At 42.4% G+C, this 17,662-nt stretch overlaps 1 protein-coding gene across 3 annotated transcripts in view; it reads right to left on the bottom strand.

Moving 5' to 3' along the window:
- The window catches only part of VPS39 (VPS39 subunit of HOPS complex), a gene marked incomplete at both ends in the record, with an annotated part of 45,920 nt that overhangs the window by 6,095 nt on the left and 22,163 nt on the right, over positions 1-17,662 (bottom strand). For all 3 annotated transcript variants that reach the window (XM_079700640.1, XM_079700642.1, XM_079700641.1), the window contains 8 exons: positions 176-249; positions 578-664; positions 1,324-1,465; positions 1,925-2,068; positions 4,050-4,192; positions 8,844-8,973; positions 12,023-12,143; positions 12,256-12,376. In XM_079700640.1, the coding sequence (XP_079556766.1) occupies positions 176-249; positions 578-664; positions 1,324-1,465; positions 1,925-2,068; positions 4,050-4,192; positions 8,844-8,973; positions 12,023-12,143; positions 12,256-12,376 (962 nt within the window). The remainder of the gene's footprint in view (positions 1-175; positions 250-577; positions 665-1,323; positions 1,466-1,924; positions 2,069-4,049; positions 4,193-8,843; positions 8,974-12,022; positions 12,144-12,255; positions 12,377-17,662) is intronic.

Raw genomic sequence — 17,662 nt, 5'->3', positions numbered from 1 at the left:
CTCCTGGCATCTGCACCAGGCTCTTTCCACTCCACTCATTGCTGTTCCACGTTTCCCAGTCTTTGAAACACCAGAGAACTGCATGAATCCTTCCTCCCCCTCCATCCACTGCCGTCTGAAGTAGAATCAGGACCAACCGTGGTGCCAGATAAATCCAAGGGGCTCCGTGACCTACCTTCAGCCCATCCTCTGGAAAGTCTCTCAGCACCCACACTGAGTAGGAAAAAATCAAATGCAGGTTTTCTGTGCCTAGAGGGAAAAGTCAGCAGATGAAGCCCACCCACACTGCCCATAGGACCGGGAAGGCAGATGCCCAGGTTGCCCAGGATTTATCTTCCAGAGAAGATAGCTCTGTCCAAGCACCAGTCACTCAGGGCTACTTGGGCCTACCGAGCTGGCTACACACCAAGGAGCTGTCATGGTTCCATCACCGGGGGAACTTTCACCCCAGTCAGAGGAACCCAGTTGGGTGAACACGGGGGAGGGAGGGGAATGACCAGTCGGAATCAGAAAGGGAGAGAGGTCAGGTCCACTCGCACCATCCTCTCCCTGCGCCCCTTCCACAAGCTGGACTTACCCAGATGTTGCAGGTACTGCACTGTCCTCTCATGGCCTTTCAGAGGGGAATTCGCTTTCTTGGACTGGTCCACCAGCACCTGCAGAGCTGGCCATGAAGCCCAAGAATAAGGTCATGAACCCCTTCCAGAAGGCGTATCTCCATGGAAAGTCATCACACTGTAAGCAGTTTTTGGCAGGAAAGAGGTCTTTGCAGGAGGCCCCTTTGTCTTGTCACTAACCTTAAACCAGGCACCTACATGCTCTGCTCATCTGTAGCCCTAGCACACCTTTCAAATCTTGTGATCACACAATACTTTGCCTAACTCGTTGGTTCTTTCCATAGATCAAAGAAGTAGAAATGAAGAATAAGTAATTAAAAGAGGGCCAGATCTCCTCCCTAGCTTCCCCTTCAGTAATCTTGTGAACAAACTGTGTGAACAAGATAGCATCTAAAGAAAAATCACGAGAAGGTAACAGGCCTGCACACAGTGGGGGATGGCCCCTATCTCAATGATTAACTGAGATTACTTCCCTTTTTCCCTTTGTCGAGCAGAATCTTCAGAGGGGGCTTTTGGGGCACACTGAGTCCACCATCTCCCCAGACTGCCAGCACTCTATTAAAAGCAACTTTCCTTTCTAACCAACATTTGTCTCTGTCTCGTGTATTAATTTTCGAGCGGGGAGCAGCCGGACCTGATTCACTAACAACACCTCAGTCAAAATACAAGAGACCCTCCCAGCCAAAGAAACCTCTCCTCCAGTCACCTTTCTCATGGAGCCCCTTCTTCTCGTACAGGATGATCAGTTCGCTGTACTTGTGAGCCTTCTTCAGCACGTGCTCGCTCTCTTCGATGTGGCAGTGGTTGTTCTCCAGGCGCAGCAAGGGGGCCACCAGGGCCACGTTCGTCTGCAGAGGAGGTAGGATTTCAGCAGAAGCTGCTTCCTGGGGAGCCCGCCCCTTCCCCAGCCCTGGCCTGCTTCAGGCTGAAACACCAGGGGTGTGACAAGCAAGAGACAGCAAACAACCCTCTGCCAGGACTACAGGTAGTACCTTGTAAAGCATTTATGCTCTTTCAAACAACATGTTTCAAGGGTTTTTTTGGGAGAGGGAGGGTAAAGAAAGGGGAAATTTTCTTTGGGGAAATACTGTCCCTGTTCACCTCATAGCACTAACCCCCATCTTAGCAGAGAAGACCAGCCCACTGTAAGATTCTGGGTCAACATCTCGCCGTATCCCCTCAATTCCAAGAAGCTCACAGACGTCAGGCCAAGAGTAGCTGGTTCCTGTCATCAAAGGCTTCACTCTTACCAGGGGCAGGGACCCCAGAGTAGGGGACTGTGGGGACCCGAGTGCTGGAGAACTCACATGGAGGTAGCACTTGAGCAGGGTGGTGTCAATGATTTGCAGCAGCTTCTTCTTGGATTTGATGGTAGGAGTGCCTTCCATGAGCGGGGAGGTGCTAGACTGGTGATCAGAGTCATTCAGCTTCTTGACCAATTGGCTTCGTTTCTGCCAAGGCCAAAAATGCGGGGTCAAGGCCAGGACTAAATCTTTCTTTATCACCCGAGCTACTAGGCAATTCCAAATACGTCTAAATCAGCTCACACTTACCCACCCTGATCCCACATTAGCATTCAATTTCTATCAGGGATCAAAATAGATGACCACCAAATCACCAGACACAAAGACAATTATCTACTGAGTATTTACTACAGACCAGGCACTATGCCAAGCACTTTATATATTATCTTATTGTAAACCTAAAACAAATGCAGGTAATATTAGCCCCATTTTATAAGTGAAGAACCTAAGGCACAGATATTAGATACCTCCTAAGTGGCAGAGGCATATTTCAAATTAGGGTCTGATTCCAAAGCCTGTGTTCTTTTCTTTTTTTAAATCAACTTTATTGAGGTATGTTATATACAATAAAATGTATCCCTCAAAAGTATACTATCAGATGCGTTTTGACAGATATATACATGCATGTAACCACCATCCCAATCAAAAAGTGAAACATTTCTTTTACCCCTGAAAGTCCCCTTGTGCTCTTCCCAAAGAATCTCACCCACCCTCTACCCCCACTGATCTGACTTCTATCACTAGAGATTACTTTCCCCCTGTTCTCGAACTTTATATAAACGGAATCATCCAGTTTGTACCATTTTATGACTGACACGCCCATGGTCTAATTTGTTCTACCAACTCTCTGGCACAATGCTCATGTCAGTTATCTCCACATATTCCAAGCTCAGTGGAGAAGGCCAGGGAAAAATGTATGCTTGGAGTCCCCTAAAGCTAAGATGTTGAAAATAGAGGGTTTTCTGTGATGCCACACGCTTGGGAGACTTTCAGCCCCGGGAACCATTTTTCACGTGGCTCATGGGGTGTGCAGTATGCAGACAGAGGCAAGTTTCTGTGCTCCTTGCGGGCTGCCAGCCACCCCTGGAGTCCAATGTCAAGGAAATGCCAAGGCAATGGATGCCTGACTGGACCTGTGGGACACCCACTGACCCAGAAGCAGGTGATGGGAAGCTGGCTTACAATTTTCCTAGCAATACTTTTCATGCCCATCCAGAGGACCCCTTACAAAGGTCAGCAGAACACTTTTGGGAAAAAATTTAGTAAGTTCTCTGACTCTGAGTGGGTGCACAGGAAATAAATAAATAAATAATTTAAACAAATATTTAAATAAATTTAAATAAATAAATAAATTTAGTGAGTTCTCTGACTCTGAGTGGGTGCACAGAAATGTAGGGTTCAGAGGCTTCAATGGAGACATTAGTTTTAGTGCTGACATGAAAATTTCACTTATCTGCCCATAACATTAAATTGAAAATAATTTAAATCTAAATACTCCCCCTAAAATAAAACATGTTATAGAAGAATATTTAATGACAGGGAAGGACTTTCCTGATATGTGCCTAAATGTTTTAAAAGTAAGCTATAAAATAATATATAGCTTGATATCCATTTGTAATAAGTAAACCAATATATAAATAAACAAAAATTATTCACAGGTACAAATAAAAGTCTGGAAGGACAACACTAAAATGTTAGTTAATTTTCTCTGGGTGGTAGAGCTATAGGTGATTTTTATTTTTGTTTTATACTTTTCTGTGTTTTCCAAGTTTGCTGCATAGAGCATATATTTTTTTCCGAAAGTATATATGTTCCCAAAAAGTTTGTTTTAAAAAAATGTATTCTTTTCTATCAACTAAACTTTTCTCTTTTTAGTTCCTATAATAGCTTAGTGTGAATTTACCATGAACTGAATGTGTTTCCTGGTATCAGGATTTGGCAAAAAAGAGCTCAATACTATTGTTAAGCAGGGAGATGAAGCAGAAAAAAATGTGCCCCCCCCACACTTCAATAGTGTTCATTCATGGAATACCTGTGGCATTACAGAAGGCCCCCAGTTCCCCGCCATAGAGAAGCAGGTACTGGAACTTCCAGGTAAACTCTTCCATATACTTCTGTATATACCTACCTGTGTCAGGTAGTCAATCAGAGCTAAGTGAGCCTTCTCCAACTCAGCCCCAGAAAGCACAGGCAGCGGGTTAGGATACTGTAGCTGCTTCCTGTAGTCTGTGGGTAGCAGGTCTGGGTACAGGCCCATCACATGTGTAGGATCTACATGGAAGGTAAACATGATTCCCCAGAAAGGAACACAGGAATTTATGGACAAACTAAAACAAGACTAGTTCTACAGCAATATAAGTTCCAGATTGACTTTTTAAAAGGAATGACTCTTGGGGCTTCCCTGGTGGCGCAGTGGTTAAGAATCCACCTGCCAATGCAGGGGACATCGGTTCGAGCCCTGGTCCGGGAAGATCCCACATGCCGAGGAGCAACTAAGCCCGTGCACCACAACTACTGAGCCTGCGCTCTACAGCCCGCGAGCCATAACTACTGAAGCCTGCGTGCCACAACTACTGAAGCCCGCGTGCCTAGAGCCCGTGCTCCACAACAAGAGAAGTCACCGCAATGAGAAGCCCGCGCACTGCAACGAAGAGTAGCCCCTGCTCACCGCAACTACAGAAAGCCAGCGCACAGCAACGAAGACCCAACGCATCCAAAAAAAAAAAGAATGGCTATTACCAAAAAGACAAGAAATAACAAGTGTTGGTAAGAACATGGAGAAAAGGGAACCCTTATGCACTGTTGGTGGGAATGTAAATTGGTGCAGCTACTAGGGAAAACAGTATGGAGGTTCTTCAAAAAATTAAAAATAGAACTACCATACAATCTAACAATTCCACTTCTGGGTATTTATCCAAAGAAAATAAAAACACTAATTCAAAAAAATATATGCACGCTAATGTTTACTGCAGCATTATTTTTGCCAAGACATGGAAGCAACCTAAGTGTCCATCGATACATGAATGGGTAAAGAAGATGTGGCATATATATATATGCACACAATGGAATATTAGTCATAAAAAGGAATGAAATTTGCCATTTGCAACAACATGGATGGACCTAGAGGGTATTATACTATGTGTGATAGATTTTTAAATCTGAATTGGCTCATGTGCAGCTGGTAAGTGGGAGAATGGTGTAGGTATGAGGCAAAAGTTGTTTTGGTTGGTATGCAATTTTCCCCAGCTTGTTAATGTTTTGAAGTGACCAGGGGCAAGCTTTCTTACAATTAATGAGAAACCTTAACTTATACAGGAAGATCTAAAGAAAAGAGCTGAAAATCCTATAAAAGTACCTTCTTTTAGTGCAAGTAATGGCTGATTAGTAGCTTCAAAAACCACTATACTTTCTACTAAGTTAAGCCATCTGGGGAAGATGAGAGTAAAAATGAAGCAAAGATGTTTCCTCCCCATTAATTGTTTTGGAGGTCTCATAAAGAAGTCTGCACCCAGGATCAGATTTTTTACTTTGATGAGACTATTAGAAGCAAATGTTCTCAAAGATCTTATCTCAAAAGAGAAAGCACAGCCCCAGAGTTTAAGATAGCAAAGGACTATCATGCTGGGTACCAAAAACAGTGGGAATTTCATTTTAGTAGGACAGTTATTTTTATTAGTGTTCTAGTTACAAAGCTGCCTAGGATTTGAGTGGTCTGCTCCAATCTTATTTGCCCCTTAAGTCCTGTTATTTTTCATATTTGTTATAGAACATAAGGTTCTGCAGGACCACATTCAAGGAATTATAGCAAAAATGCCTGTACCTCGATACGTATAAAAAAGGGCACCCTGGGTGCCACATGAATATTCTGGCCATTGTAAGGGATCTAGCCTCCCTACTGTAAGCAAATAAAGGGACATTCTATTAATATATCAGTCTCATGTGTCAGGGTCAATCTGTCACTAGTGGTCTGATGATCTCTGAATATACTAAGAATATCCACTATAGGACCTAAGGACCAGTCCTTAGATTGAAGTCAGTCAATGGAGATGCTGCCCAAAAGGCCCCAAAGGCCCAGTCAATAGCCAGCCGCCCCCAGACCACATCACCACCAGCACATACCTCCTGCTGCTGGTAAGGGTCCACTCATGCCTTATCTTCCCTACTAGACTGCTCTTTGAAAGCAGAATTCCTGTCTGATTACTGTTGCTTGGGGCCCAGAAGAATGCACTGCACTCTCTTAAGAGCTCAGTATATATTTGTGGAGTGAACAAGTTAAAAAGTAGTAGCTTCGGGCTTCCCTGGTGGCGCAGTGGTTGAGAGTCCGCCTGCTGATGCAGGAGACGCGGGTTCGTGCCCCGTACCGGGAAGATCCCACATACCGCGGAGCGGCTAGGCCCGTGAGCCATGGCCGCTGGGCTTGCACGTCCGGAGCCCGTGCTCTGCGACAGGAGAGGCCTCTGCAGTGAGAGGCCAGCGTACCGCAAAAAAAAAAAAAAAAAAAGTAGTAGCTTCATTAGGATTGATTTTAAAGTTCAAGTATTGTTGGTACATGGAAGAAGGGTCAAGTTGTTACAGCAGTTTTATCTTATTATTCCAGTGTCTTCCCAAAGAGCTGGTGGCATACTGAAAACAAATGCCCCAACTGAGTTCATTCAAAGGAAGGATGGTAAATATTTATCAATTTCAGGGTACCCAGCTTCCATCCTCCTTCTTAAGAGCAAACTATTTCATTTTGGTGAGCTCCTTCTTCCAGACCCTGTGTAGTCTTGGTGGGAGAATAGTTCAGGCAACTATCTTTGCCTTTAGAAGCAGAGTATAGCCACAACCTCCTTTCCCACCCCTAGGACAGTCAGAAGGAGTGAGACCATGACTAATCCTGGCCAATCAGATCCCTTTGATCTTGAGAAAGTGATTCAAGGATGACAAGCAGTATGGCACACATCAACATATATCCAGTCCTACATGCTTCTTTTATGTAATGCTGATACTCCTCCATCATGAGGTGGGGTCTGTGTTCCCTTGCCTTGAACTTGGAAAGCCCTTGTATATCAATAGAATACAGGAGAAGTGACCATCATAAAAGGCACTGAGGCTTTCACCTAGGCCTCCTGGATCACTCACTCCAGGAAAAGCCAGTCTCTCTGCATGAGGACACTCAAGCAACCCTATGGAGATACCCACCTGGACAAGAACTGAGGCCTGCAGCCCATAAGCAGCACCAACATGTGAACTATGAGAGTGAGCCACCTTGGAAGTAGATCCTCTAGCCCTGTCAAGACTTCAGACAAAGTTAGCCCATCCAGTACACAACTGCAACCACATGAGAGACCCCAAGCAAGAACTGCCCAGCTGAGCACTTCCCAAATTCCTAACCAACAGATACCAAGAGAGATAACAGATGAGTTGGTATTTTAAGTCACTAACTTTTGGGATAATTTGCTACATGGCATTAGACAGCTAATACAAGCTGATGGGGGCAACTTTTATTGAGGATGCAACAACAGGGGAGGTGGTGGTAGTAACAACTAAGGAAGTGGCTGTGCCAGTGGAGGACTGCCTCGGCTGTCCTGGCTACAAAGGGATTACTGTCCAGCTTCCTATTTCCTGCTGGGAGGTCCTCCAGAGCAACCTTGGTTCCTACTATTCCCAAGCCTGGTTCCCCATTCATTTGGTAGGCTCCTCCACCTGCCATTCCCTTAATATTCCAATAAGCCATGCTTAATTTAACCAGATACTGTTTGAATTCTCCGGAACTGGTCTTTACTGCTCACAGCCAAGAACCTTAACTGATACAGGGAGTTACCACAGTTTATTGCTGGTCAAGGGAAGATGGAAAAAAGGTAAACAAAGAGGAGGAAAAAAGAGGAGATAGAGAGTCAAGCCAAGTATATATAGATTGATCTAAATTAAGCAAAAAATGGAATATACCCAAATGAAAAATTTAATAATAATAACAGCAAACACTTACCTGGCATTTATTAAGTACCACACACTGTTCTAAGCACTTTCCTGTTCTAAGCACTTGATAAAATCTCCACTGCCACACTGTGAGGTGAGTAGTATTATTCTCCCTGTTTTGCAGAGGAGAAAACTGAAGCAGAGAGAGTCCAGTCTGCCTGAGGTCAGGCAGTCTGACTCCAAAGTACCTGCTCCTCATCACAATGCTCTAGCGTCTAGAGAGCTTTTAGGACACTGAGAAAAGAAAGGGATTTGCAGCACTGCCCTACGTGGCTCTTAAAAATGACCTACAGGTGGGACTTCCCTGGTGGTGCAGTGGTTAAGAATCTGGCTGCCAATGCAGGGGACACGGACTCGATCCCTGGTCTGGGAAGATCCCACAAACTGCAGAGCAACTAAGCCTGTGTGCCACAACTACTGAGCCCACGTGCCTAGAGCCCGAGCTCTGAACAAGAGAAGTCACTGCAGTGAGAAGCCCATGCACCGCAACGAAGAGTAGCCCCCGCTCACCACAGCTAGAGAAAAGCCTGCGTGCATCAACGAAGACCCAACACAGCCAAAAATAAATTAATTAAATTAATAAAATTTTAAAAAATGACCTACTGTTGAATCCTACTAAGTTCAGGCCAGTGACTTTTGTCTAGAACAGCAGTCAATAACCACTAGATGATCAAACACACATGTGTTGACTTGAATGACTTTCTGCTACCTTCCTCTAATGGCAAGGGCAAAGCATCCCGGAAAACTGGAAGTCTGTATATGTAGGTGAGACCAGAGTCATAAGATCAGGACTGTAAATATGTAGCCACGTGGCCACCCACAGGATCCTGTTAGGTACGAGGATCAATTTAGATGAGCGTAAACTTTCCCCATTCTCAGAAGTCTGGTGTCATTTCTCCCCATCCTTTCCAGTTCCCCCTCCCTTGATTTAGTTCCTTATCCCTAGGCCATACCCACTTGTTACCTGTGCCAAGTTTAGCAAAGACCTGCATGGACTCATCAAAACGCTTCTGGCAGAAGAGGTTGAAGGCATACAAGTTCTTGATGTGATGGATCTGTTGCTGTTTTTCACTGTCGGAATCATCTTTCATTTCCTGATAAGAGAATATAATAGGTAGGAGCTCACTCACTCAACAAATATTTATTCAGTATACACCAGGTAACAGACAATACCCTGAAACATGCTATGCCCTCACAGACTGCCCTTACATTCTAATCATAAGTCACTATGCAATTAAAATACAATAGGGTTTCTACAAAATACCTGACCAGTACTCCTGAAAACTGTCAGGGTCATGAAAAACAAGGAAAGATTAAGAAACTGCCACAGATCAGAGGACACTAAGAATGCATGACAGCTAAATACAATGTGATTTCTGGATTTGAACCTGGAACAGAAAAAGGGACATTACTGGAAAAACTTGGTGAAATCTGAATAAAGTCTAGAGTTTCATTTAAAAACAAAAAATCAAAACAAAACATGGTGAGTGATGATAGAAGCATGTGGGTAGGGTATTCAGTCTAGTGTGAGCAGTGGGTCCAGGAAGGATCCCAGGAGGAATGTAAACTGAGACACAAAGGATGAGCTGAAGTTGGCCAGGCGAGGCTGGCAGGTGACAGACGGGAGGGGATTCCAGGCCAAGAGGACAGCACGTGTACGCAGGGCCCTAAAATGACAGAGAGAACATGGCCTGCTCAAGGAATGAAAGACGCTTAACACAGCTGACACAGTTGGGAAAGGTCTGTTCACAGTAAAAGCCAAATAAATAGAACTACTTATTATCTCTGCTTCTTCCTTTAACCTTTTCCCCCCTTATATCCTTTTTAACCAATCTTTGCCACATTTAACTTCTTCCTTCGAAATGTCTCTCCATGTCAACTATACCCCAATTAAAAAAAAAAAAAAAAGGTCTCTCCATGTTTTCCCTCTTTTCTTTTCCTCTTCTATTGCGTTCACCCTAGTCCAGGCCATCACCAGCATGTCGCCACGCTTGGGCTAAGCTCTCCTGCTTGGTGTTTTAAAGGCTCTCAAAGCCTGGCACAGCCTCCTTAGCTAGCTTATTCCCAGACATTCAAGCCACACCCTACATGCCAGTCAGGATGGGCTCCAAGCATCCTGGAAATACTTGTTTCCACACTTGTTTTTCCTTCTTTTTTTTTAGACGTTGGGGGTAGGAGTTTGTTTGTTTGTTTGTTTGTTTATGGCTGTGTTGGGTCTTCATTTCTGTGCGAGGGCTTTCTCTAGTTGTGGCAAGCAGGGGCCACTCTTCATCGCAGTGCGCGGGCCTCTCACTATCGCGGCCTCTCTTGTTGCGGAGCACAGGCTCCAGATGCGCAGGCTCAGTAGTTGTGGCTCACGGGCCTAGTTGCTCTGTGGCATGTGGGATCCTCCCGGACCGGGGCACGAACCTGTGTCCTCCACATTGGCAGGCGGATTCTCAACCACTGCGCCACCAGGGAAGCCCTGTTTTCACTTAACTTCCTCGGGCTCTGTAACTCTCCCTGTTTCCTGCTCCTGCTCCTACCTATCCTTAAAAGGTCCAACCTTAGGATGCCTTTTCCAGCCCAAAGCAAAGTTTAGTACATAACTGCCCTCTGAAAGTTTCATGTACGTTCTCTGATTAATTTAAATAAAAGATAGGTTCCTCAAGAGCTAAGATGATATCAAGCAACCTTCTTTTGTCATAGAGCAGAACACCTAGTAAGTACAAGCCTAGAAAAGAGAAGGGAAAATGGAAACCCACTTCCATCTTCTCTACTGAAGATTAAACAGACAACCTGCAGCAGGAAGATCACTGGAAAGACCTGAGACCTTCCTTTTAAGAAAAATAGATACTAAAAAAAGCTATGTGCTACATAATACCCTTTTTATAAAGTTCAAAAACTAAATACATATTCAATCACACAAATATATGTGAAAGATTAAACAAAAAAATTTTTAAGGGAACGATAAACACAAAGTTAGGATAATGGCTGTGTCTGGAGGGTAGGCAGAGGGATGGGATGGGGAGGGACATATAGGTTATGTAAGTTATTTTTTGGGGGTAGGATGGTAGGTTCATGGGTATCATTATTTTAAAAATGAAAATAAAATAATTTAGAGCAATAGATGAGTGGGGAAAAAAACAGTAAGATGCTAAAATTAAATGGCCCAAGACAGAAACAATCTATGGTATATTAAATGTGTCTAACTACTAAGACTGGATTTTTGTTTTATATCTAGAACTTATACACCCAAAATAAATGTTGCTCTTCAGAAGTATATACCATATAGAATTATAAACATATGTATTCCAAAATTTGTGCCCACTGTTTTCCTTTCAGAAGTAATTTATAAGATACGCTGAAAACTAAGTTTTCCTACTATTATCTTCAAAAAATCTCTTCTTTTTTACCAAATTAGCATTGTCCAGTTTAATGACTAAGTGAGGCTTGGAATGACTTTTAGTTGTTTCATAAAATCAAATCCACCCTTTAGTGATGACAATAATCACCACTGGGGATGTTTAAAAGAATAAAACAAGACTCGAAAGTCAATCTCCAAGAAGTGTTTTGGCAATGAGAGCATCACTGAAAGAACAGTATGGTCAGTACTTTGCTGTGAGTAACATCCCACGAGTAACATCCCATCCATTCAAGGAGAGTGAGTCTTGTGACTGCAGCCCTGCTGAATGTAGCACCCTGAGGTGGGTTCAGAATACCTAAAGAAGGTCTGCTTACCCAAGCCCAGGAGACTACTGGTGAAAGGGATTTTGAGAGGCCCTGTAGTTGCTGCATTCAACCACACTGTAATCTTGACAGTTATGACTGTTATTTTAATGTTAGCATTGTCTTTAATTTTTCAAGGCCATACCATATCTATTAAATTATTTTACTGTCCTATTAATTCTATGAAATACTATTAGTATAATTTGCATTCATTCTACATTTGACAGATAAGCAAACTGAGATAGTGAAATCATTTAGAGTCACATAGATATTTTATGGCAGGGTCAGATCCTGAATCCAAGCCCCCTGACTTTCAGCTCTGTGTTTATTCCTCCAGTCCAAACTAAATAAGAACATCTAAACTAAAATCCGCTACTCTGGAGAACAATGAGGAAGGCCCATTTCTCACACCCAAATCTCAGAAACAAGACTTACTGCAAGCTGCAGAGCCAATTCAAACTGCTTGTCCTGGAGAAGCTGTTGGATTTGGGTTGCCATGGGGACTGGAATGAGTCTCCAAACAAAATGGTTGCTGGCCACATAGATAATGTTTGATCTGGAGACAGGAGTAAGAGGATTAGCAAAAGAGCGCTGGCTTTATGATAACACAGATGACTTTAAAGCTTTGCAATAATATGGCAGCTACAGTCAAGAAAGAAATTCCTTACCCTCCTGAGGTAATGAAACGGGGCCTTTGCAATTCAATGCTCTGGACCAGAAGCCTTGGCTCAAATGTCCGGATCTCCACATATCGAGGCAACACTGCAATGATGTAGGGAGGCTGGTGCTCTGCACAAGAGAGAACATCTTGAGTTGCGCTTCTGCTCTAAGCCTTTAGGGTTATGGACTGTTTCAGCTTCTCAGTTCTAAGCTGCACTTGGATCTCCAAATGGTCCACTAGTCAAATACCAAGCCAGGATCCTACACTGTGATACACAAAGAAAAAAAAAATGTTTGTCTCAGTGATGCTAAATCTCCTGCACAAAAAGGATGCATCCAGCTTTGCTCAGAGGGACATGACTCCACTCCTACTGTTTCCCTGAGAGAGCTGGGTGAAAGCATCACTGGCTCCTTTCTCATCCGTCACAAAGCCAGGCCAGACCAAGGCCAGCTGCAGCTCCCCTAACAACGAGTCAGTGGGAGAACAAGGTTACATAACTTCTTTCATTCTCTTAGGAAAGGCAAGAGGAGGGCAAGTTCTTTTTTTTTTTTTTCCCCTAAAATTATGCTAGAGAAAGAGATCCACATTTCTGGCCAATGTTATTTCTGCTTGAGATTTGCACAGTGAAAAGATGCAGAACTCCACCTAATGCTCAATGGTTCACAGAGAAGGCAGCTGGATGGCATTCTCGGTGTAGTCATTTTCTTACATGAGGTAACTAGTGTGTCAAATTCATAAAAATAGAAAGTAGAATGGTGCCAAGGGCTGAGGGAGGGGAAAATGGGTTCTTGTTTAATAGGTACAGAGTTTTAGTTTTACAAGATGAAAAAGTTCTGAAATGTGCTGCGCGACAATGTGAATATACATAACACTACTAAACTGTGCACTTAAAAATGGTTAAGGTCAAATTGAAGGATAAAAAATCATATGATAATCTCAACAGATGCAGAAAAAGCTTTCAATAAAATTCAACACCCATTTATAATAAAAACTCTCCAGAAAGTAGGTGTAGAGGGAACTTACCTCAACATAATAAAGGCCATAGATGACAAACCCACAGCCAACATCGTTCTCAATGGTGAAAAACTGAAAGCATTTCCTCTAAGATCAGGAACAAAACAAGGCTGCCCACTCTCACCACTATTATTCAACAGTTTTGGAAGTTTTAGCCACAGCAATCAGAGAAGAAAAAGAAATAAAAGGAATCCAAATTGGAAAAGAAGTAAAGCTGTCACTGTTTGCAGATGACATGATACTATACATAGAGAATCCTAAAGATGCTACCAGAAAACTACTAGAGCTAATCAATGAATTTGGTAAAGTAGCAGGATATAAAATTAATGCACAGAAATCTCTTGCATTCCTATACACTAATGATGAAAAATATGAAAGAGAAATTAAGGAAACACTCCCATTTACCACTGCAACAAAAAGAATAAAATACCTAGGAATAAACCTACCTAAGGAGATAAAAGACCTGTATGCAGAAAAGTATATGACACTGATGAAAGAAATTAAAGATGATACCAACAGATGGAGAGATATACCATGTTCTTGGATTGGAAGAATCAACATTGCAAAAATGATTATACTACCCAAAGCAATATACAGATTCAATGCAATTCTTATCAAATTACCAATGGCATTTTTCACAGAACTAGAACAAAAAATTTCACAATTTGTATGGAAACACAAAAGACCCCAAATAGCCAAAGCAATCTTGAGAAAGAAAAATGGAGCTGGAGGAATCAGGCTCCCTGATTTCAGACTCTACTACAAAGATACAGTAATCAAGACAGTATGGTACTGGCACAAAAACAGAAATATAGATCAATGGAACAGGATAGAAAGCCCAGAGATAAACCCATGCATATATGGTCACCTTATCTTTGACAAAGGAGGCAAGAATATACAATGGAGAAAAGACAGCCTCTTCAATAAGTGGTGCTGGGAAAACTGGACAGCTACATGTAAAAGAATGAAATTACAACACTCCCTAACACCATACACAAAAATAAGCTCAAAATGGATTAAAGACATAAATGTAAGGCCAGACACTATAAAACTCTTAGAGGAAAACATAGGAAGAACAGTCTTTGACACAAATCACACCAAGATCCTTTTTGACCCACCTCCTAGAGAAATGGAAATAAAAACAAAAATAAACAAATGGGACCTAGTGAAACTCAAAAGCTTCTGCACAGCAAAGGAAACCATAAACAAGACAAAAAACAACCCTCAGAAAGTGAGAAAATATTTGCAAACGAAGCAACTGACAAAAGATTAATCTCCAAAATATACAAGCAGCTCATGTAGCTCAATATCAAAAAAACAAACAACCCAATCCAAAAATGGGCAGAAGACATAAATAGACATTTCTCCAAAGAAGATATACAGATTGCCAACAAACACATGAAAGGATGCTCAACATCACTAATCATTAGAGAAATGCAAATCAAAACCACAAAGAGGTATCACCTCACACTGGTCAGAATGGCCATCATCAAAAAGTCTACAAACAATAAATGTTGGAGAGGGTGTGGAGAAAAGGGAACCCTCTTGCACTGTTGGTGGGAATGTAAATTAATAAAGCCACTATGGAGAACAGTATGGAGGTTCCTTAAAAAACTAAAAATAGAATTACCATATCACCCAGCAATCCCAGTACTGGGCATATACCCTGAGAAAGCCATAATTCAAAAAGAAACATGTACTACAATGTTCACTGCAGCACTATTTACAATAGCCAGGATATGGAAGCAACGTAAGTGTCCATCGACAGATGAATGGATAAAGAAGATGTGGCACATATATACGATGGAATATTACTCAGACATGAAAGGAAATGAAATTGAGTTATTTGTAGTGAGGTGGATGGACCTAGAGTCTGTCATACAGAGTGAAGTCAGAAAGAGAAAAACAAATACCGTATGCTAACACATATATATGGGATCTTAAAAAAAAAGTGGTTCTGAGGAACCTAGGGGAAGGACAGGAATAAAGACGCAGACATAGAGAATGGACTTGATGACATGGGGAGGGGGAAGGGTAAGACGGGACAAAGTGAGAGAGTTGCACTGACATATATACACTACCAAGTGTAAAATAGATAGCTAGTGGGAAGCAGCCGCATAGCACAGGGAGATCAGCTCAGTGCTTTGTGACCACCTAGAGGTGTGGGATAGGGAGGGTGGGAGGGAGACACAAGAGGGAGGGGATATGGGGATATATGTATACATATAGCTGATTCACTTTGTTATACAGCAGAAACTAACACAACATTGTAAAGCAATTATACTCCAATAAAGATGTAAAAAAAAGAAAGAAAAAATGGTTAAGGTGATAGGTTTTATGTTATGTTTTTTTTAACCACAATTAAAATAGAATTTTTTTAAAATTAGTAAAAAATGAACCACTAGATGGCACAATTATCATATAAAAATGTAACCTCAAAGAATATATTTATAATAGTTTCTTAGTGTGACTAACTTGCTATAAATTTATTTTCCTCATTATTTATTTTCAGATAAAAATTTTTTCATATTTTATTCACAATTTATACTCTAAATGAATAGTACAATAAAATTTCAAAGCCAGAAGGGAACTCAGAAATGAGGAAAAACTAAGGACTTAGTAATACCTTCATCAGTTTGAATGCTATTGTTGTTATTATGTTGATATCTTTCATCTTACCAAAAAATAAAATGTAATAGCATGTTTTTTTGTACTGGATTCTTTTTTTATGCTGACCTCATTTTAAAAAAGCGATTATGGGCTTCCCTGGTGGCGCAGTGGTTGAGAGTCCGCCTGCCGATGCAGGGGACACAGGTTCGTGCCCCGGTCCGGGAAGATCCCACATGCCACAGAGCGGCTGGGCCCGTGAGCCATGGCCGCTGAGCCTGCGCATCCGGAGCCTGTGCTCCGCAGCGGGAGGGGCCAGAACAGTGAGAGGCCCGCGTACCGGAAAAAAAAAAAAAAAAAAAAAAAGCGATTATAATTTTCTTTCATGTTAATATGTATAACTATGTAAAGTTTCTCTGTCCTTTTAAAATCTGGCCCACTTTAATAAGGTCTAATTCAATAAAAGAAGTAATCTATACTAGAAACCCTTTTGGTTGTCATGTCTTATCATTTATTCAGTCTCCCCAAGTCTTTGATGACAGAGATGGTCTGGATCTCTCTGTTTCTTCAAACTTGGCAGACTGGCTGGTGTCCAGCAGGCATGTAATGAATGGCGGACAATGACAGTAATTCTTCAGTCAGCAAGCATTTACTAAGAGGCTGTGATGTTTCAGGCACTCTCAAAGTGGACCAAGACATGAGCCCAGAGCCCACAGAGCTCCTGCACGAGCAGAGGAGACAGACAACTCACTGCCTCCAGTGGGACAGTGTGGCTAGCATGACGGAGAAACCTGAAAGGGCAGTGGGAGCACGAAGGGGGAAGTGACTAATTCTGCCTGTGCGTCAGAGAATACTTCTGAGAGGAAGTGCCACTGAATGGGGGCCTTGTCATATGAGCAGCACGCTGCTGGGCAAACAAGAAAGGAAGAGGCAACAGCACAGATGAAGGCACAGGGATGGGGAGTCCTTTCAAAATGACTGGAGCCTGGGTGCAGTAGTGAAGAGGAGAGCAGAAATATAATCGAAGTCTATAAGAAATTTAGTCTTCTTCCTGTCAGATGGTGTTCTTCCACCCTACCCAGGAAGAATGTTCCCTCCCTCCATGTGTTAAGGCACAAAAATGTTTTTGCGCAACACTGCCAAAGGGGCTGGGAACTAACAAAGGTCTTAAAACAGGGTCCCCTGGTTCTGGGGAACCAGAAACCTACTTCCAGCACAGCTTCACCTAGTCTACCAAGCCTCTTCTTCTGAAGGAAAACAAGGGTCCCTAGAACATCACGAAGCTTCTTGTGAAGCTCTTAACCACCCCCACCCATGGCAAACTTGTGAATATACATAATCTTGAGCCCTATAAAATACTGTCCTTTTGATTTATCTTCCTTCTGGTCTATTCATCTCTAATCACCACCTGAATAACCACCCGAGAACACGATGCTTTTATCAATTCTACCATTTAGGAATCTAATGGCCTCTCAGACCTTCGAGTGGGCCTCTAACAACTGGTCCCATCCTTATTCCTCCAAAATCCACACCACCTGTTTCAGTCAGGTCAGTCTCTGTAATGCCCTCTCACAAATCAGCATGTCTTCTGCATTTCTGCTCATTTTTCAAACTATTCTGCCTAAAATGAAAGAAATTTTTCTTTAAGCTAGATCCTGAACTCCTTGCCTGGTCTAGTGCAATCTTAATGGAACTTCTTACTGATTAATTGAACAATGAACTTCCCCTTTCTCAACTACCAAATCTCAACTCATCCGATTTAATGCCTTAAGCAGGGTCTTGTTTCGTCTCTT

This window comes from Hyperoodon ampullatus (genome assembly GCF_949752795.1).
Source record: "Hyperoodon ampullatus genome assembly, chromosome: 3".
NCBI classification, from domain to species: Eukaryota; Metazoa; Chordata; class Mammalia; order Artiodactyla; family Ziphiidae; genus Hyperoodon; species Hyperoodon ampullatus.
The sequence above is the reverse complement of the archived record's forward strand: the minus strand, read 5'-3'. Positions and strand labels throughout refer to the sequence as shown.